The sequence below is a fragment of the Pleurodeles waltl genome, chromosome 10 (assembly GCF_031143425.1).
Source record: "Pleurodeles waltl isolate 20211129_DDA chromosome 10, aPleWal1.hap1.20221129, whole genome shotgun sequence".
Taxonomy (NCBI): domain Eukaryota; kingdom Metazoa; phylum Chordata; class Amphibia; order Caudata; family Salamandridae; genus Pleurodeles; species Pleurodeles waltl.
Genome location: NC_090449.1, coordinates 21,294,655 through 21,315,153, shown reverse-complemented (window position 1 = coordinate 21,315,153; position 20,499 = coordinate 21,294,655). Strand labels below are relative to the sequence as shown.

General features: G+C 44.7%; 1 protein-coding gene across 3 annotated transcripts in view; it reads right to left on the bottom strand.

The window, feature by feature from the left end:
• Positions 1-20,499, bottom strand: part of LOC138260940 (uncharacterized) — a 771,875-nt gene that overhangs the window by 359,932 nt on the left and 391,444 nt on the right. For all 3 annotated transcript variants that reach the window (XM_069209481.1, XM_069209479.1, XM_069209480.1), the window contains exon 4: positions 15,782-15,878. In XM_069209481.1, the coding sequence (XP_069065582.1) occupies positions 15,782-15,878 (97 nt within the window). The remainder of the gene's footprint in view (positions 1-15,781; positions 15,879-20,499) is intronic.

Genomic DNA, 20,499 nt, shown 5'->3' with positions numbered 1-20,499 from the left:
GATTAGCGCAAATGGATGTTTCATTAATTGGGTCAGCACTACATTGAGATGCCAAGCAGGAGGAGGTTCAGTCACAGGAAGGAACACCCTAAACAGTCCTTTAAGGAATTGTTTAATGGGTCTTGTTGACCACAGGGAAGGGGAGTGAGCTCTGGAAGGACTGGAAATGTGGTTTATAGGTTTGAAATACTCCTGTATAAGAGAACGGACCTCTGCTCCTATCTCCCCGAAAGGCTGACGTCTCATTTGCAAGGTTCTCCTAAAACGGGATATCGCTGCAAGATATACTCTAATGGATGAATGTGAGAGAACAGTTTTTGCCAAATGTAAAAGGTATGGTAGGATCTGTTCCGGATTTGAAGAAATTAGATACACACTTTTCTCCTGGCACCACATGCAGGAATGTTTCCAATTGACTTTATATGTTTTATTGTTGGTGTTAGCCCTGGCCTTTGCTAGGATCTCTCTGCAGTCTGTCACGCTATTCAAGTTCACAAATTCCTTTAATTCAGGACCCAGGTGACAAATGAAGCAAAGTCGGATTTGGATGGAGTATCTGGCTGTTGCTCATCATCAGCAATGTTGGAATGGGCTCCAGTTGAATGTATGTCTGTTCCGACAGAAGCAGACGTTCTGGGAGCAATGAGAATCATTCAGCATGGTTCTCTTTTCATTTCGTTGAGGATCATTGGTGTCAAATGAATCAGGGGAAAGCATGTGCAAGGCTTTTCAACCATCTTATAGCAAAACGCATTGCCGAATGGCCCCTTTTGGGGATGCCAACTTGCGTAATATTGGCATTTTCGGTCACTGTTGGTCCCAAACAAATCGAAGATGGGTGTCCAGGGTTTGCTGATTGAGCTCCCATTAGTGACAGCAGGGAGTTGTCCTGCTTAATTTGTCCGCCAACGGTTGGTTGCTCCAGGCATGTGTTCTACCTTGAGAATTATCTAATTCAGTAGTGCGCACATCCAGACTGCCTGCGCCTGTTGTGATAGGGCTGGTGATCTGGTTCATCCTTGTTTGTTGATGTAATGCATGCTGGTGGTGTTGTCTGTTCGGATTAGTACTGGTGAGCATTCTATTGTGGTAAGGAACACTAACTGAGCAAACTCTATGGCTCTGAGTTCCAGTAGATTGGTTTGGGATTTCTTTTCAGACGTGCTCCATTTCCCGCTGATGGATAAGTCTTGGAGATGAGCGCCCCAACCCTTCAATGACGCGTCTGTAGTTATGACAAAGTATGAGACCTGGGTGAGAAAGGACAACCCCTTGGCAATGTTTCTCCTCCGAGCCCACCACTGCATTGATGTTACCATGCTTGGGGTAATCTGAATGATGTCGTCCAACGACCCTTGAAACTGTATCCATTGCTTGTCTAGTTCTTCCTGCAATGGGCGCATGTGCAGTCTGCAGTTTGGGATTAGAGGGCGGAAGAGGATGTCATACTTAGGAGTTATTTCTACAGTCAAACTGAAACTGACTTTTTTATACTGAGCTTTTCAGATAACTGATGAATCCTGGATTGTCATCTCTGAGAAAAATGCTTTGTTTTGAGTAGTTTCTGGGGCTACACCTAGGAACGTCAGCTACATTGTTGGGATGCAAGATGATCTTTGCTTGTTTACTGTGAGACCCAGGTTCTTGAAAAGGTTAAGGCAGAGTGTTTTTATTTGTTGTGGCTTGGAGAGACATTGGAGCTTTTTTAACTAATCATCCAGGTATGAGAATACCTGCACTTCCTGCCTGACACTTGGTAAATATACATAGGGCTGATTTTAGCCCAAAGGGGAGGACCCTGAACTGGTAGTGGGTCCCGGCTGCCTTGAATCCTAAGTACTTTTAATGCTTTGGATGAATTGGGACATAGAAATATGCGTCCTGAAGATCTAGAGCAGTCAAGTGGTCCACATGATTGAGAAGGTGTAAAATATCTTGTAGGGTGACCATGCGAAAGGACTAATTTTTAAGTACGTGTTGAGCTTCTGAAGGTCTGATAGGGCGCCAGTCTCCTGATTTTCTCCTTATCAGGAAGAAACAGGAGTAGAAACCAATTCCCTTCTCAGTTTTCTGGACTTCTTTGATGGCTCCTTTTGCTACCATGGTGGATATTTCTAGCAAGAGGTGTTTTATATGGGGAGGTGGTGTTCCCTTTGGGAAGAGATTCGGCAATTTGTTGGTGAATTTGAGTGTGTGACCTCAAGCTATGATGTCCAGCACCCATTTGTTGTTATGTGGGACCCTGATGAAGGTAGTTTGATATACGAATACGACCCCCAAGTTATTTTCTGAAAGAGTTGGGGCAACCGGCATCATGTCACTGCTTTCTGGCAGTGTCTCAGCCTCTGGGAGGTTGTTTCCCTGTTGCTGTTTTTTATATGCTGCTCAAGGTTGTTGCCTGTATTGTTGGGTGTACTGTGAACGATATTGGCTCTCGAAGGGCTGGAAAAGTGGTTTATAGGTTTGAAATGCTCCTCTATAAGAGAATGAGCCTCTGCCCCTCGCTTCCGGAAAGGGTTGGTGTTTCATTTGTAAGGTTCCTAGAGAGTTGGCCATGTCTCTATCAGTCTTGAATGCCTGCAGAGCAACATCAATACGCTTGCTGAACCATGTTTCACAATCGTATGGCATATCTAAGATCTTGCTTTGAATTTCTGGTTAGAATGATGTTGCTTTCAACCAGCCTTGTCTTCTTAGCACTGCCACTCTGGCTAATTATCTGAAACCCGTTGAGGAGATATCTATTGCACAGTCTATTATCTCCAAAGAAGCCATTTTTCCCTCTTGGAGAATCCTCTTGGTGTCAATCTTTGCTTCTTCCGACAAGAGATCTATGTTTTGAGCCATATCAGACCACATTTGTCTGTCGAACCTTTCTAGGATTGCCAGAAAGTTGGCTGCTCTGACTGTCATGGCTGCCATGCTGGAGAAACATTTGCTGATGTTATCTAGGTGATGTCCACCCCTATATGGCAGTGTTGCGATGGGGGTGAAAGGTTTTTTAAGTGTCGCTGGGGCGCTTGAGAGATGATGGAATCCATTTTGGGGTGACCAACTAGACATGCAGGTGAATCATCTGGTGCTATGTACTTTCTGTCTAGTCTAGGCTTTACTGCTGACAACTTTAACATGATTTTTCATGTTTTGATTCCCTCCTGCCAAATAAAATCCACAGTTGGAACAGGTCATATAGATTACTTCATGGCTTCCTTAAAATCATAAAGGAAGCAATCAGTTTGTTTGGTGGTCAAAGGAAGATGGAACCTCTTGGCTGCCCTCTTCATCATGGTATGAAAACCACCCATATTATCAGGCGGTGAATCCACCGGTGATGGAGCAGGAGAAGATGGTGTAGGTAGCAAGTAATCGTCACATTCAATGGCTATGGAAGGCAGTTCTGTGTCTCACCCTCCTCTTCTTCTGCATCCGAGTTCTGCAGATCATCAACCGGAAGGTCCACCAATGTGTTAGACAGTGATGTTAAAGGGGTCGCTAGTAGTTGTAATGTGCAAGGTAGTTGAATTGGTGTTTGTAGACTGAAAAGGTATTTTCAGCTGTGATGAAGGGTCAGCTGCAGTTGGATCTTGGAACCGCTTATAATAATCGTTGAGCATATGGTGGAGACCAGAGACTAATTCCAGTGGTAACTGGACTGACTGTTCCTGCTGCTGAGGTTGACCATGATTAGAGTCTTGTTCATCATAGTGTTCGTTGCATACATAACACTGATCTGCATAATATTCTTCATCATTATCTTCTTCTTGACTCTTATTATGCACCTCAGATGGGCTGTGTGCCACTCCAAATGGGCCTTCATCTAAAATGTCATTGACAAGTAGATGTGCAGGCGGAAATGGTAAAACCTTACTTGGTGACTTGTGTTTAGGAAGGACAGGCTTAGTAGTTAATATGTCCGAAAGTGACATGGCAGAAACAGGCATTAGTGGTGTCAGAGGTGCCTTCGTGGAAGGAGGCAAAGTTTCCATCATTAACGTCCACGAAAAATAGAAAGCCTCTGTAAGTAAGATATGAGCTGCAAGCCCGGGGAAAACAGTAAAACAAAGAAAGGAATCCTGCAAACCCAATTATTTGACATGGGTATAACTCCTACATCAATATATTTTATCCTCTATTTGTGCTTCCGAAATGCTTAAGGCAATGAACAAATGGCACACGAAAATATATTTATTAGTTTCTCAATTGGTTATCAGGGGTTGTGGAGTCTAGCAATATTGTCTGGCAGTGAGTTCACAGGAGAGGTTGAGAGGCATGTCTGGCTATTTCACAGGTTCTATGTAGTTCTCCTATTAACACCCATGAGGTTAAGGGTCATCTCTTAATTCACCCTCCTCTGAATCATAATCTGGATCATCAATGTCAGTTATTGTTTGGGCTGGTCAGGGCCAAGATGGCATGAAGGGTGCAGCTGGGATGTCGTTTGAGGTGGCAGTGCTTCGCATGTGGTGTTTGAGGAGACTAATGTGCAGTGATGTAGTAGGCTGAGGTGGTGGTTGGTGGAGAAGAGTGGTTCAGAGGTTCTTGTAGGAAATCTTTTATATTAACACCATCGTATATTCCAAGTCTTGGATAAGCCCACTAGTATTTGAAAAATTGGTAGTTCATGATATCCCTGTGGTTTGTAATCGTAAGTGTTGCACTATCAGTCACAGGAGACCAGTCATAAGGAACTCATCCCTGTAACATGGATGATTGTGATAGTACTGGTGAGGATCACGTTGGTAATCTTCATGAGGGGAGAAAGATGTCTTTACGCTCTGACACTTGCCTTTTAAAAGGCCTGGGCTGTAAGTCAGAACAAATGGATCGTCTAGGTCCTGTTCTTCTTCTTGTTCAGGATGCAAAATATTTACTGGTGGCAAAAGTAGTGTGTTATATGAAGAGGTATGTTCTGATAGGAGCACAGCACACTGCAAGATACTTTGTGTGGTGTTTGAAAATATCCAGAAATATGTACGTTTGCAGATGTGCATAAACATACTAGCATTCCAGCCTTGGAATATGCACTTTGTGCAGTAAATGTCATCAAATGAAAGTCTTTGTATAAGTAACTCCTTTTCTAAGGTCAAAACCACATGCTGTATGTGCAAGTCAAACTTAAGAAACAAACTGGACACTGAGGGCTCCATTACTTCAGCGCAGTAAACACTGTGATATTTATCAGAACCAACAAAATCTGATGATGCTGGGTCAAAATTTAACTTGTGCAATAAATATTACACTATTAGTAGTTTTTAGGGAATAACATATGGAAGTTGTTGCTTAGCACACAAAAAGTCTCAAGCTCAGGTCAATATCGGACATTTTTCCCCTAATAAATATCAGCAGGTGATATTTATCAGGCAACTCATAATTGCAATGTGAAATAACACAATTAACTTGGTCACTTGTAATGAGGACCATAATGTATGGATTTGACAGGCAGATTTTGGAGGGTTTATCTAGTTGTAAAATGTAATTGTCCAGACACAGATAAGACTAAACAAGAGACTAAGTGCTCATTCTACTAGGGGTAATGCATTGACTACTGTATTACCAAGAAATATCACCAATCTCTAAATCTGTAAGGCAGCTTCATGGAGGTCTGTGCATATATTTACAACACGCTGCTGTTTGATGCCCGAATAGGTTAAGCCTCTTTGAGGACTTCTTTAATCAGTCTTGTTTCTGTTTCTTTCCTTCCACCATCCTTAGTAGGTTGCTATTCTGTTCAGTGCTAATGAAAACCAATGGAGAACCCCTGAAGGAGAAGGACAAGATATTTAACTGTAATGCTAGTTTTGTTTTAAGGGGATCTCCAATAAAATCATAAGCAACCATCCCTCCTCCCCAGTGGAAAGAATAAGGATTTGAATGGTGCATGTAGTAGCATCCTGTGTCTCTGTTTATATAAAAATGGGTGCAGCTACCACAGACAGGACGTCATTGGATACTGGAGGATTGGGTGGGATGTCTTTAAAGCTGCAGTTTAAAAACTGCAGCCTATATGGTGACATCTCCCTAACTGTTCCCCTTATTTCCTTTGAAAAGGGTTTGTGAAAGAAGTAAATGAGCTGCTTATCTGTAACTGCAGTTATTCAGTATCGGTATCTTTCATAGATTTACATGCTTGAATAATTCCCCGTTGTCAAAGTGGGAGTTCCATGGTACCATAATAAAGTACTATGCAAGAACTTTAATAGGCTATAATGGCAGTAGGCCGCATAGCCTATCTATGTCCTTTTTTAAAAGAGGAACAAGCGTGAACAATTACCAATTAGGTGCTAGCACCCACTAGAATACCCCAAGAGAGGTTGATTCCCTCAGATTTTCGAACACAAGTGGGACTAACATCCTTAATTATAAGGGGAGCCTCTCAGGGGAGTAGGGATAATCACATGTGAATCTATGAAAGATACCAATACTGGATAACTGCAGTTACAGGTAAGTAACTAATTTTTTTACCCAGTATTGGATCTTTCATAGATTCAGATGCTTAAATCAAAATAGCAAATAGTATTGTAGGCAACTGAAGTACTCTTAGAAGATGGTGGATAAAGCAAAACATTTTCATAATAGCCAGTACGACATACCCATTTATATGTATCTAGACATACATTTGAAATTATAACCATTCATATCTGAACATTTAGATCAATAAACATTAATAGAACAAGAAAGCGGCAATATACAGCTGACTGAAAAAGCATCAGAATTAATATGAATAAAACTTCTTTTTAAAGAGGCTCACCTTATTGGAATAAATGGTGTAACACAGCCTGTCCCATGACTGAGTCACTGCGTTGTGTTGACTCTAAGCAGTAGTGCTGCATGAACAAGTGGGTGCTCTTCCATGTGGCAGCTCAGCATATTTGTCCAGTGGGATGCCTGTGAAAAGAGCAGCTGAAGTGGATACTGCTCTTGTGGAATGTGCCTCAGATTTTTTTGGCAGGGGTTTGCCAGCCTTAGAATGGTAAAACTGAATTGTTGCTGAGATTCTACATGCTGTTGTGGTTTTCATTAATGCAGTCCCCTTATGCCCTTGTGTTGGAAATGGCCCTTTTTGCAGGGTCATCCCCAGCCTTTTTGCCTTCTTCCTCCTATTTTTTCTGACTTGTTTTTGTTGGCTTTAGGACTCTGGGCATTTTACCACTGCTAACCAGTGCTAAAGTGCATATGCAATCTGTGTAAAGTGTACTGTTGATTGGTTTAGCCATGATTAGCATATTTGATTTACTGGTAAGTCCGTAGTAAAGTGCACCAGAGGTGCCCAGGGCCTGTAAATCAAATGCTAATAGTGGGCCTGCAGCACTGGTTGTGCCACCCACATTAGTAGCCCTGTAAACATGGCTCAGACCTGCCACTGCAGTGTCTGTGTGTGCAGTTTTGAACTGCCAATTCGACTTGGCAAGTGTACCCACTTGCCAGGCCTAAACTTTCCCTTTTACTACATATAAGGCATCCCTAAGGTAGGCCCTAAGTAGCCCCAAGGGGAGGGTGCAGTGTATGTTTAAGGTAGGGCATATACTGTTGTGTGTTATATGTCCTAACAGTGAAATACTGCCAAATTTGTTTTTCACTGTGCAAGGCCTATCTCTCATAGGTTAACATGGGGACTGCCTTTAAATATCCTTAAAGCGCAGATTCTCTTTGAGAGCAGATAAAAATGTGAAGTTTAGGGACTCTGAGCTCACAAATTAAAAATACATCTTTTAGTAAAATTGTTTTTTAGATTGCTAGTTTGAAAATGCCACTTTTAGAAAGTAGGAATTTTCTTGCTTAATCCATTCTGTGACTCTTCCTGTTTGTGGATTCCCCATCTGGGTCAGTTTGACAGTTGGGCTGTTCACAACTCTCCTCTAGACAGTGACACAAAGGGGGCTGGGGTGAAGCCTGCAAATCTTGATTAACCATCAGTGCTGGAGGGGAGGAGTAGTCACTCACACCTGAAAGTACTGTGCCTGCCCTCACACAATGTTGTCTCCGACCCCCTGGTGAGTGTCTGGGGCCTGGCCTGGACAAGGAAGGATCTTGCAAACACTTGAAACTTTGCTTTAAAGTTTGCCAACGTCAAAGGCAGAACTGGGTATAAGATGAAGACCCAAAACCCCAGACTTTTAGAATCTTTCTGGAACCAAGAGGAACCTCTGCCCAGGAGACGAGCTGAAGAACTGAAGGAGGAGTATTGTCCCTTTGCTGTGTTGCTTTGCTGGACAGGCCTGCAGTTGCTGCTTCTGCCTGAAAAGAGTGCAAAGGGTGAACTTTGCTTTGTGTTCTGCTTAAGAAAATTCTCCAAGGGCTTGGAGTAGAGCTTGCCTCCTTTTGGAAGTCTCCGGGACACTAAAGACTTCAGTTTCCTCGACCTGCAGCACTGGGAACTGTGTGTTTTGTGCTGTTCAAGAGGAGAAACCACAGTGACGTCACCAACGACGCCGCTGGCCTGCACTGTGACCTGCCGATGCCACACGGAGTCGCATTGCCCCGCTTCTCACCGCGACCCTGGTCTCCCCGACGCCATCATTGGATGATTCCACCGCGACCTGTGAGCCCCGCACTCTGGCATCGCCTGCTCACACCGCAGCCTGGGCATCCCAGACGACGACGCTCCTGCTGACACCGGCGCCAGCACCATCAACTCCTGTGTTGTCACCAGGTATCCTGCCTGCACCATGGCCTGTGGACACCACTCGTGAGGATCACAAAGCACCGTCCCGCACCGCTGGCTTGGGCCTACCGACGACAGTGCTTCAGCAACGACGACGGTGCTGCCTGCCCAGTGACCTGTGGACACCGCACTTCACACCGCTCTGCTCCACACTGGAGCCCTGATCTCACCGACGCAGCTGGATGCCGTCACAGAGCCGCTGCTTGCACCGTGACCTGTGGGCACCGCATGTCGCATTGTCCCGCTTCACATCGTAGCCCCGACGCCATCCACGCCGGCGCACCTGACTTAATCAGCCCAGAGTTCGATCCGCAACGTGTGTGTACTTCAAGGGCCCAACGACTCCCGCACCGACTCTGGAACTGACACCGTGACAACAGTGATGCCGCTATCCGGAGCTCACCGCGAGGATCACAACACCCTGCAAATTCAAGGTACTGTTTGCAGGTCTTCCCAACACCGTAGTTGGCCCGCAACACCACAGCCGGCCTGAACTGTTAGCTTTGTTGCTCACGACGCCATGATAGCCTCAGCTGGAGCTATTGACTTCAAGGAACTGTATTTTTTAGTAAATCTTGTGGAATTCATATTTTTGTTACTGTATGTTGGGCTTTTATTGTATTTGGTCTTGTTTTATATAGATAAATATTGGCTATTTTTCTAAAACTGGTGGGGTGTCTGTTTGTAGTGTTTTCACTCAATACTGTGTGTTATGTGCAAATGCTTTACACATTGCTTCTGAGACAAGCTGGACTGCTTCTGCCAAGCTATCAAGGGGTGAGAAGGGGTTATCTGAGCGGGTATCTCCCTTAACCTGACTAGAGTGGGGGTACCTACTTGGACAGGGTGCAAACCGACTGCCAACTAGAGACCCCATTTCTAATACCTTGACTATATGGTTTGTTTTGCGAATCCGTTTAGTACAGTGGAGGTAGAACTTGAGACACTATTTAGTGTCTAAAGAGAGTCCTTTCAGCCGGTGTGGTAGGATTGGGAAAAAATGTCTGAAGTATGATAGGTTCATTGAAGTGAACTTGGGAAGAAACCTTTGGAATGAGCCTCAGAAAGGTCTCTAGGATTGTGAAGGCCCGTATCTCACTGCCTCTTCTGGCAGATGTGAGAGCGGGTAGTATAGCGATCTTCCATATGAGGAACTTCAGTTTATTATTATGAATTGGTTCGAAAGGAGATTTCATTAATTGGAAGAGGCCCACGTTGAGATGCCATTCCGGGGAAGGTGTTCGTACCAGTGGGAAAGTTCTGAATAGCTCTTTCATGAATTGTTTAATGAGTCTTGTGGAGCAGAGAGATGTGGTTTGTGTGGAACGTCTGTACCTAGAAATTGCAGCAAGATGAACTTTATTTGATGCAGGAACAAGGGCTGAGTTGGCTAGTGAAAGAAAATAAAGTATGATCTGCGCAGGAGAGGCTTTAAACGGGTGCATGTTTTTCTCATGGCACTAAGGTCAGAATCTTTTCCACTTTAGCCTTTAAATTTTGTTTGTACTCTCTGCTTGTGCTCTGTATAATATATCTCTGAATTCCTGATTGATAGTCAAGTTTTGCAACTCACAGAACTCAAGAGCCATGCGTGCAACTGGAGAGAGGCTGGCTTCAGGTGTAAAACTTGGCCGTTGTTCCTCGTTAGAATTGTTAGTTTCTTTGGAAGATGGATGGATTTGGTCACGGACAGGAGAATACGCTCCATAAACCATTGTCGTCTGGGCCACTTGGGGGCTATCAGGATGAGTTAACAGTACTCTGTTTTCATCTTCCTGAGAATCCTCGGAAGTAATGGGAAGGGAGGGAAAAGCATATACATAAATTCCAGACCATCGCACAGAAAGGGCATTCCCCCAGGACCCTGGGGGCGGGTACCGACTTGCATAGACCTGGCATTTTGTGTTGTCTGTCGCAAAAAGATCCAACGCTGGCTTGCCCCACTGTGAGAAAATCTTGCCTACTTATAGTTGATCCAGTTTCCACTTGGCAACTGTCCTCTGTTATACCGAGAACATCTGCTTAAGTGCTGTTCATCCCTGACATGTTTTCGGCTTGTAGAGACATTTTATGAATTGTAAGCCAATCCCAAAGAGCTTGGGCTTCTTGAGAAAGAGGTAGAGCCCAGGTTCTTCCCTGTTCGTTGATGAAATACATGCTGGTCGTGTTGTCTGTACAGACCAGCACAGAGGAGCCAGTTATTTGTGGTTAAAAAAGCTTGTAGTGTGAGAAATATCGTTTTTAGGTCCAGACAACTGATGTGCATTAGTTTTTGATGCTTGAACCATTTCCTTTGGATCTCCGCCCCAACCCCCGAGGGAAGCATCAGTCATGATGACAAAGTCTGGAACTGGAATCAGGAATCTCAGGTCTTTAGAAATATGATCTATGCAAGATTACCATGCTAGGGTTTCTACCATCCTTGGTGTAATGCTGATCAAGTCTTCGAAGGAGCCTTGTGACTGGATCTATTGCTTCTGAAACTCCTCTTGTAACGGTCTCTTCTTTAGTCATGCTAACAGCACTAGGTTTCCTGCAGAGGAGATCATCCACATGAGCAACTTGAATAATCTTACAGAAACTGACTATCTTTTGGAGATTTGTAGAGCCAGACTGGATAGTCTTAGTAGTTTAGTCTTCTGACAAGTAAGCTTTGCTCTTGATTGTGTCAAGGTTGGCACCCAGGAAGGTTATCCTTTGAGCTGGCATGGTGGAGGATTTTTGGTAGCTTACAGTGAGGCCTAGTCTGCAAAATAGTGAGAGGCAGGCCCTGGTGGCTTGGGATGCTTGTTTTGGTGATGAAGCTTTCAGCAGCCAATCATCTAAATAGGGAAATATGTGATGACCTTGTTTGCGAAGTGTAGTCACCAACGGGGCAAGACATTTCTTGAAAACGCGAAGGACTGACTTTAGTCCCAAAGGAAGGACTTTGAACTAATAATGGGTTCTAGCTACGGTGAAGTGGAGGTATTTGCAATGTTTGGGATGAATGAGAATGTGGAAGTAAGCATCCTGAAAGTCCAATGATGTCATGTACTCTCCGCTGTCTGGAAGATGAAGGATGTCAGATAAAGTAATCTTACTGTTTGCACAGAAATGTGTTCATTTTCCTGAGGTCCAGTAAGGGCCTCCATTCCACTGTCTTTTTTCGCACCAGGAATAAATGGGAGTAAAATCCTAATTCTCTTTGATGAGGGGGAACCTTCTCTATCACACCTTTGGAAAGCATTATCAATGCCTCTTTCCTCAGTAAGTGAAGACGGGCTGGGTGAGCTCCTTTCGGAGGATGGGCTGGTGATCTTTGCGCAAACTCTAAAGTATACCCGTAATTTACTAGATCCATCACCCCATTAGTCTAATGTTATCTCTTTCGAGTGGCAGTTTGAGATATTCGCTCCCATATGGATAGAAGGAGTGGGTGTAGCCGGTACCTGATGGAGGTCATTGTCTGCAGCCTGTATCTCTACCCTGAGGGGGTTGCTTTCAGCATGAAGTTTGCTTATTGTAGGCTGCTGAGGATGGCTGGCGATAAGCATGATGGTAGGAGGGCCTTTACTGAGACTGAGTTTGAAATTGTTGGAGTATTTGGTATCCACCTCTGTAAGAAGAGAAACCTCTCCCTCTGGCACCTCGAAAAGACAGTTTCTTGAACTGAACAGTGCAGTGACTCCTGCCAGTGTCAATGTCTGTTTTTATTGCTAGTGAGGCCTCGTCAATGTGCTTCTCAATGTTTTGCCATTGAAGGCCATGCCCAAGATATTTTATTAGACCTCCGGTCTAAAACATGTGTCCTTTAGCCAACCCTGGCACCTTAAAACTGCTGCTCTGACTAATTGGCAGAAACCTGTGGAGGCGAAGTTGAGAGCACAATTGATAATTTCTGATAAAGTACGCTCACCCTCCTGCAGTATGTTCTTCACTTCAGACATCCTGTCCTCAGGAATGCGATAGAGCAAGCTGTTGATATCTGACTACATCTGGCAGTCATAACACCCTAGGATTGCAAGAGTGTTGGATGCACAAACGGTAAAGGCAGACATGAGAGAAAACCTCTTCCCCACATTGTCCAGACGTCTGCCTTCCATATCTGTTGGCGCAGATATGGGAATAGAAGGGTTTTCTGAACATCTTTGAGCTGCCTCAGAGACAACAGAGTCAGGCTTAGGGTGGCCAATGAGATAAGCACGGGAATCCTCTGTGGCCTTATATTTTGTATCCATGCAAAGTAGAACTGGAGGGTCCAGTGGCTGGATTTTTCAAGATTGTAAGCCCTTCACTCCAGATGTAATCTATGATGGGGATGGCTCTCACTGATTTTCCAGCCTACTCTTTAAAATCATTATGAAAAAAGTCTGACTGTGTAACGAAGGTTGGTAGGTGGAAACATGCTGCAGCTCGGTCCATTAAGTTGTGGAAACCCCCAATGTCCTCAGGGGGAGAGTCTGAGGGGTTAGGAGGTGGAGGAGATGGAGTAGGGACCAAGTAGTTGTCCTATTCGTCCTGCGGTTGTTGTCGACCAGAGATTTCTCTCTCTTCCCTTTCATCTTCATTAGAAGCGTCATGCTCCCTAGGAGGTGCGGCAATGGGTGAGGCTGGTGTGAACGTGGGTGTTGGTGGTGGAGGGATGTTTCTTGGTGTGGCAGGAGAAACAGCCTGGGATCGCTTTGGCTGTGATTCTTGGTTAGAGTCTGGAAACCTTCTTCTGTAAGCTTGCAGAATGACCTGCAAATCTAGAATCATTTGCATGACATTTTGTCTAGGCTAGGGATACTCATAGTGTTTGCTATGTGGGATGTGATAAGACTCATGGCATTGTTGGTCGTCATCCTCTTGATGCTTCACTTGAACTTCTGAGGGACTGTGTGCGTCCCCAAAAGGTCCCTCATCTTCAGACTCATCCCAGTCTAACAGATGGCTCAGAAACAAAGCTGAAACTTTGCTTGGAGAGGTTACCCCAGTGTGCAAAGCAGTCTTTGTTATTTTTGTGATTTCTATAGTAGTAGATGTGTAGATGTAGCAGATGGTGCAAATGTGAAATGTGACGTTGAAGGCAGAATTCCTCCTGGCGACTGTGGCCAATGACAGTGCTATTGTTGACAGTGTTGCTGTCGTCGACGGTGGGGCCATCAATTGTGAGAGTGTCAACAGTGGTGCAGCCATCATAGATGATGTCTTTGTTGTCGTTGGCTTCGTCAATGGTATCTTCCTCTTCGGCTGTGGTGGAGATGTCAAATCTAATGTCGAAGGTGTCTTAGAGGCAAATACCTTAGTGAACTATAAGGGAGCAGTAATAGCTGTCATCCGATGTTCTGGACGATGACGCCCTCGTCAACGAGATGGTAGCTGTGGTCTCGACATTAATGTCGACGGTGGTGTTGTCGTCGCGGGGACTGTAAGAGGGATTTTTGACCTCGGTGTCGAAGGTTCAGATGAGGTAGAGCAGTGTTGATTCAGAGATGGAGTGGATGGTTGGGATGAGGCCGACCCTGCAGAGATAAGAGGAATTTTCTCTTTTTTGTGAGGGTCTTTGTGCTGAGACTTCAACTACTTCCTTCTCTCCACAGAAAACCCTTGGTCAGAGGATCCTGACCTTTTATGGGGCCTTACAGTTGAATCATTGTCCTCATCTGAAGTGCTGGATCTTTGGGATCTGGACTTCTGCAGCCACAGAAGTTAACTTCCCTCTCTCAACGTTTTCGAAGAGAAGGTGCGGCAAATTTTACACTACTTTACCTGATGTTGTGGGTAAAGTCAATAGAGACAGTCTCTGTGTGGGTCATCCACATTCAGCCTGTTCTTCCCACAGAACTTGGAGGAAGGAAACAAACCCTACTTGGAAGACTCAGACAGTGTAGATGCAGAAAAATAGAATTTATAGGAAACAAAACTGAGCAGAGCTCAGGGAGACTCCCTTTACATAGATCAAGTTTGGTCCTTTTCAAAAAGGACATAAATGGGCTATTAAACGGATAGCCTACTGCCATTATAGCCTATTATAGTTCTTGCATACTGCTTTATAATGGTACTGTGGGATTCCCACTTTGATGACGTGGAATGATTTAAGCAAATGAATCTATGAATGATTCAATACTGTATTATTTGCTTTTTCTTGTCACCTAGTTTGTCTGGTGACTTCTTTATTTTTTTTCTTTATTTTAACTATTTTTTTTAAGGTTTTTTGTTTTTGACTCATTGGAATTGGACAACATGTCATTTTAATGAGCTGCTAAATTGTTTTAAATTAGATAGTTGGACGTTTTTAACAACAAGTGAACAAAATTACTTCTTATTAAAAGTGATGCAGGACTCTACATACAGGTGGGATAATTTCGTGCTTATGATTTGCAATGGAGATCCTGTGCAGGAGAACAAAAATTATTGACTGCTTGTGTTTGCCATCCAATAAGGCTTCAGTTCGAGTGTACACATAAGCATGCACCTACAGCAATTTTGGAATGGTTTTGTGATAAAGTATAACAAAAACATTTAAAGATGGTCGTCCATCACATGATATTCTCATTAAGCACAACAAAAAGAATTCAAAGACAGCCATCTTAGAATGTTGTTTTATTGTACTGTATTACTAGCGCAGTACTCTAAGACAGCCCAAAAACATTTTCAAATGGGAATTAATATTAACCTATGCGTGAGATGACGTGAGCATTAATACAGGTACAAAAAGCTGAGGGAGGGAGAAGCAGGATAGACTATATTAATTCCCTCATTCACAGAAAAGCAAGGAATCCGAAGAAGAAGGTGGAAGGCCAAACAAACAGCTGATAGAATGAGGTTAGAGCGCTAACCATCCCTGAGCCTATCTAGGTAGTGGGTGACAGGCAAGAAACTAGAACGAGCCTGACAATGTCCCAAGCTAGTGGCTGGAAAAAGAAGAGTACAAAAAGCCAATGGTTTTAAGTGCGCTGACTCAAAGGCAACTCTAACACTCTAATTATATGTTAAAGTATCAAAAAACAACATATCTTTCAACAACGGACAGCTAAAGTTCTGTCTATGAACTAGGGATAATAAAAAAAAGACAGGATGAAGACGAACCAATCACTGATAACATTGCTCATAACCGTCCAATGGCGCAGAAGAATGGGCAGTGGAGGATTGTACCTGTTCAGCTCAGCCTCACGCTTCTTCAGAAGGGTCACAAGTTCAGCTTTCTCCTGACAGAGGGCATCACAGCGCAGCCGGAGCACTTCTAGTTCCCCTGCAGGAAGTAAAACAATGAGTGTTCGTGTTATCAGAGCTCTAAGGATACGTTCTCTCTTTCCCTATCCAACTGCTTCCTCCCATAAAAAAAACATAAGAACGTGTCCAGTTGAAATAATGTTTATGTTTTTGCTGTCAGCAATCGCGTTTCCCCTAGCAATGAGTTAGAGACTGAGAAGTCAATCAAGGTACACCTATGAGCAGTAGGCTGGTCCAAAATATTTATCATTCATGATCATCTGTATTTACGTTCATAGATACCACGGTGGGGTTAGGTAAGCTTTTTAACAGTAACAGTCTACAATGACTTTAAAACCAAAGCACGATATCGCATAAGGATAAGTTACTTACCTGTAAATCCTAGTTCTCTTCCAGGGGTATCCTCATCAAAGTCATAAACATTGAATATTCCCGCCCCGTGCGGGGACCCCGGAGCATATATAAAATACACACATATTATACATGTGTAAAACAGCAATGCAGGCTATAATGTTAAAACAGGCTAAAATGCTTTATTTCTATGAAGTTCTTTTTTTTCTTTTTTTTTTTTTTATATTATAAAATTACAATAGAGAATAAATATCTACCCAAGCCCCCAAAACTGGGCTTAGGGAAGTAAGCAGCAGTAAACTCTAGAGAAAAAGAGAAAAAACTGCATTGAAAAACAATGGAGCATTTTTAGCCAATAGGCTGCATGCAGGTTAACACAGGAGAACCATAAAAACTTTGGCACCGTGCCTTTAAGACCCTGAGCACCTCTTGCATCTGAGTCTAAACAGTAGTGTCTAGTAAACGTATGGACAGACTTCCAAGTAGCAGCCTTACAAATCTCAGATATCGGAACATTGTTAAGGAGGGCAGCAGTAGCCGCTTTTCCCCTTGTGGAATGCGCTAGTAATTGTTTATTAGCTAGCTGGTAAGTATTAACAATACAAGAAACTATCCATCTTGATATTGTTCGCTTAGATGCTGCCTCTCCTGTCCTCAAATGACCATAGTTTACAAACAAGCGTTAGAGTGTCTAATCGATTTTGTCTTATCCAGATAAAATTTCAGCACTCTTTTCAAGTCTAAGGAGTGCAATGCTTTCTCTGCCGGAGTCTCCGGATTGGGAAAGAAAGTCGGTAAAGATATGGTCTGATTGATATGGAATTCTGACACCACCTTTGGAAGGAAAGATGGGTGAGTTCGTAGAAGGATAAGTTACTTACCTGTAAATCCTAGTTCTCTTCCAGGGGTATCCTCATCAAAGTCATAAACATTGAATATTCCCGCCCTTGTGCGGGGACCCCGGAGCATATATAAAATATACACATATTATACATGTGTAACAAACAGTCATGCAGGCTATCATGTTAAAAACAGGCTAAAATGCTTTATTTCTATGAAGTTTTTTTTTTTTTTTTAAATTAAATACTACAATAGAGCATAAATATGTACCCAAGCTCCTAAAACTAGGCTTAGGGAAGTAAGCAGTAGCAAACTCTAGAGAAAAAATAGAAAAAACTGCATTGAAAAACAATGAAGCATTCTTAGCCAATAGGCTGCATGCAGGTTAACACAGGAGAACCATAAAAACTTTGGCACCGTGCCTTTAAGACCCTGAGCACCTCCAGTATCCCACCATGCCTCAGGGGTGAAGGGAAGGTGACAGTTGGTTCACAGTTAGGTCAGTACTTTTTTACGGTGACAATCTGTGTAACTGATCAGAAAGATAATCTGTCCTGCACTTCTAGGAGACTTGAGTCCGGGGAGGAGGGTGGGTTGTTTATGACTTTGATGAGGATACCCCTGGAAGAGAACTAGGATTTACAGGTAAGTAACTTATCCTTCTCTTCCAGGGGATCCTCATCAATAGTCATAAACATTGAATAGATTAGCAAGCCCATCCCTAGACTCTGCGGACTGTCTGAAAGAAGTGCAGGAAAGAATACATATTCATGCAAATAGATTTCTAAGAGAGGCCTGCCCCACCTGGGCATCCACTCTTGCATCCGAGTCTAAACAGTAATGCTTAGTAAAGGTATGCACAGACTTCCATGTAGCAGCCTTACAAATCTCGGAAATTGGTACATTGTTAAGGAGGGCAGCAGTAGCCGCTTTTCCCCTTGTGGAATGCGCTTTTGGCCTAGCCAGTAATTGCTTATTAGCCAGCTGGTAAGTGTTAACAATACAAGACACAATCCATCTTGATATCGTTCGTTTAGACGCTGCCTCTCCTTTTCTTAAATGACCATAATTCAGAAACAAATGGTTAGAATGTCTAATCGGTTTTGTTTTGTCCAAATAGAATTTCAGCTCTCTTTTCAAGTCTAAAGAATGCAATGCTTTCTCAGCCGGAGTCTCCGGATTGGGAAAGAAAATCGGTAAAGATATAGGCCCTCATTCTGACCTCCGCCGCCCGCCAAAGTCCCGCCGTCAGATTACCGTTCCGCGGTCGAAAGACCGCGGCGGTCATTCTGACTTTCCCGCTGGGCTGGCGGGCGGTCGCCTTCAGACCGCCCGCCAGCCCAGCGGGAAAGAGGCTTCCACGATGAAGCCGGCTCGGAATCGAGCCGGCGGAGTGGAAGCTGTGCGACGGGTGCAGTTGCACCCGTCGCGTATTTCACTGTCTGCGCAGCAGACAGTGAAATACATGTAGGGGCCCTCTTACGGGGGCCCCTGCAATGCCCATGCCAGTGGCATGGGCACTGCAGGGGCCCCCAGGGGCCCCGCGACCCCCCCTACCGCCATCCGGATCCCAGCGGTCGGACCGCCGGGATCTGGATGGCGGTAGGGGGGGTCGGAATCCCCGCGGCGGTGCAGCAAGCTGCGCCGCCGTGGAGGATTCAATGGGGCGGCGGTACACTGGCGGGAGCCCGCCAGTGGTGCCGGTCCGACCGCGGCTTTACCGTCGCGGTCGGAATCCCCATTGGAGCACCGCCGGCCTGTAGGCGGTGCTCCCGCGGTCCTCCGCCCTGGCGGTCAAAGACCGCCAGGGTCAGAATGACCACCATAGTCTGATTGATATGGAATTCTGACACCACCTTCGGAAGGAAAGATGGGTGAGTTCGCAGAACCACTCTATTATCGTGAAAAACCGTGTACGGTTCTCTGCAAGACAGAGCCTGAATTTCGCTGACCCTCCTCGCTGAAGTAATGGCCACCAGAAAAGCCGTCTTCCACGTAAGGTGCTGTAAAGAGGCCTTGTGGATAGGTTCAAAGGGAGGGCCCATAAGTTTTGACAGGACTACATTCAGTTCCCATGGAGGAGAAGGTCTCTGAATGGGAGGAAAAACCTTTTTCAAGCCTTCTAAGAAATCCTTGACTACAGGTATCGTAAAGAAGGATTCCTGAGAAGGCGACTTACGATAAGCTGTAATTGCCGACAAATGTACCTTAATAGATGATACCTGCAGACCAGACTTCGCCAGATGAAGCAAATAGGACAGTATGACATCCTCCTGAGCTCGTATGGGGCTTATACCTTGTTGAGAGCACCAGATGTAAAATCTCTTCCACTTAAAAGCGTAAGAACGCCGCGTGGAAGGTCGTTTTGACTCTTTCAAGATGTTCATGCACTCCTGTGAGAGCCCTAGGTGCCCATACTGCAGGAATTCAGGAGCCATGCTGTCAAGCTCAGAGAGGGAAGGTTGGGATGTAGGATTCTGCCTTCCATTCTGCTCAGGAGATCCGGTCTGCACGGCAACCTCCTGTGAGGTTTTTCCGATAAGTTGAGTAGATCCGTGTACCAGAATTGGCGGGGCCATTGTGGCGCTATCAGAATCATTCTGGTTCTGGATTTGTAAAGTTTGTTGATTACTGCCGTTATGAGGGGAATCGGTGGAAAGGCGTAGAGAAATATCCCTGACCAGTTGATCAACAGGGCATTCCCTTGAGATCCCGGACGGCAGAACCTGGATGCGAAGTCTGGGCATTTTTTGTTTACTTCGTCTGCAAAGAGATCCAACTGGGGTCGACCCCATTGACCGAAGATGTCCTCGGCGACTTCGTCGTGTAGGACCCAGTCGTGCGCGTCTTCTAGATGTCTGCTCAGGAAATCTGCCTCTACGTTTTGCTGACCTGGCAGGTGTACCGCTGTGATAGACATTCCCCTGGCCAGGAGCCAATGCCATATCGTTTGGGACTCTCGAGATAGAGGTAGTGATCTTGTTCCCCCTTGTTTGTTCAGATAATACATTGTGGTTGTATTGTCTGTCTGAATTAGGAGAGATTTCCCCTGAACCAATGGAGAGAAAGATTTGAGAGCCAGATGGACCGCTCTGAGCTCCAGTAGATTTATGTGATAGTTCTTTTCCTTGTCGGACCACAGACCCTGGGCTTGGAAGGAACCCAGATGAGCACCCCAACCCTGAAGAGACGCATCCGTTACCAGAGTGTCGGCTGGAATTGTCTGGTGAAACAGAGAACCTATCGACAGGTGAGGTCTGTGCATCCACCATTGTAGTGATTGAAAAGCCGCTGCTGGTAGTCGCACTCTGTCGTCCCAGCGACCAGTCTTTTGGCTCCAGTTGTTCTCTAATGCCTCCTGAAGGGGCCTCATGTGTAGCCTGGCGTTCGGGACAATGAAGATGCATGAAGCCATGGAGCCCAGAAGCGATGTCACCTGACGAGCAGTA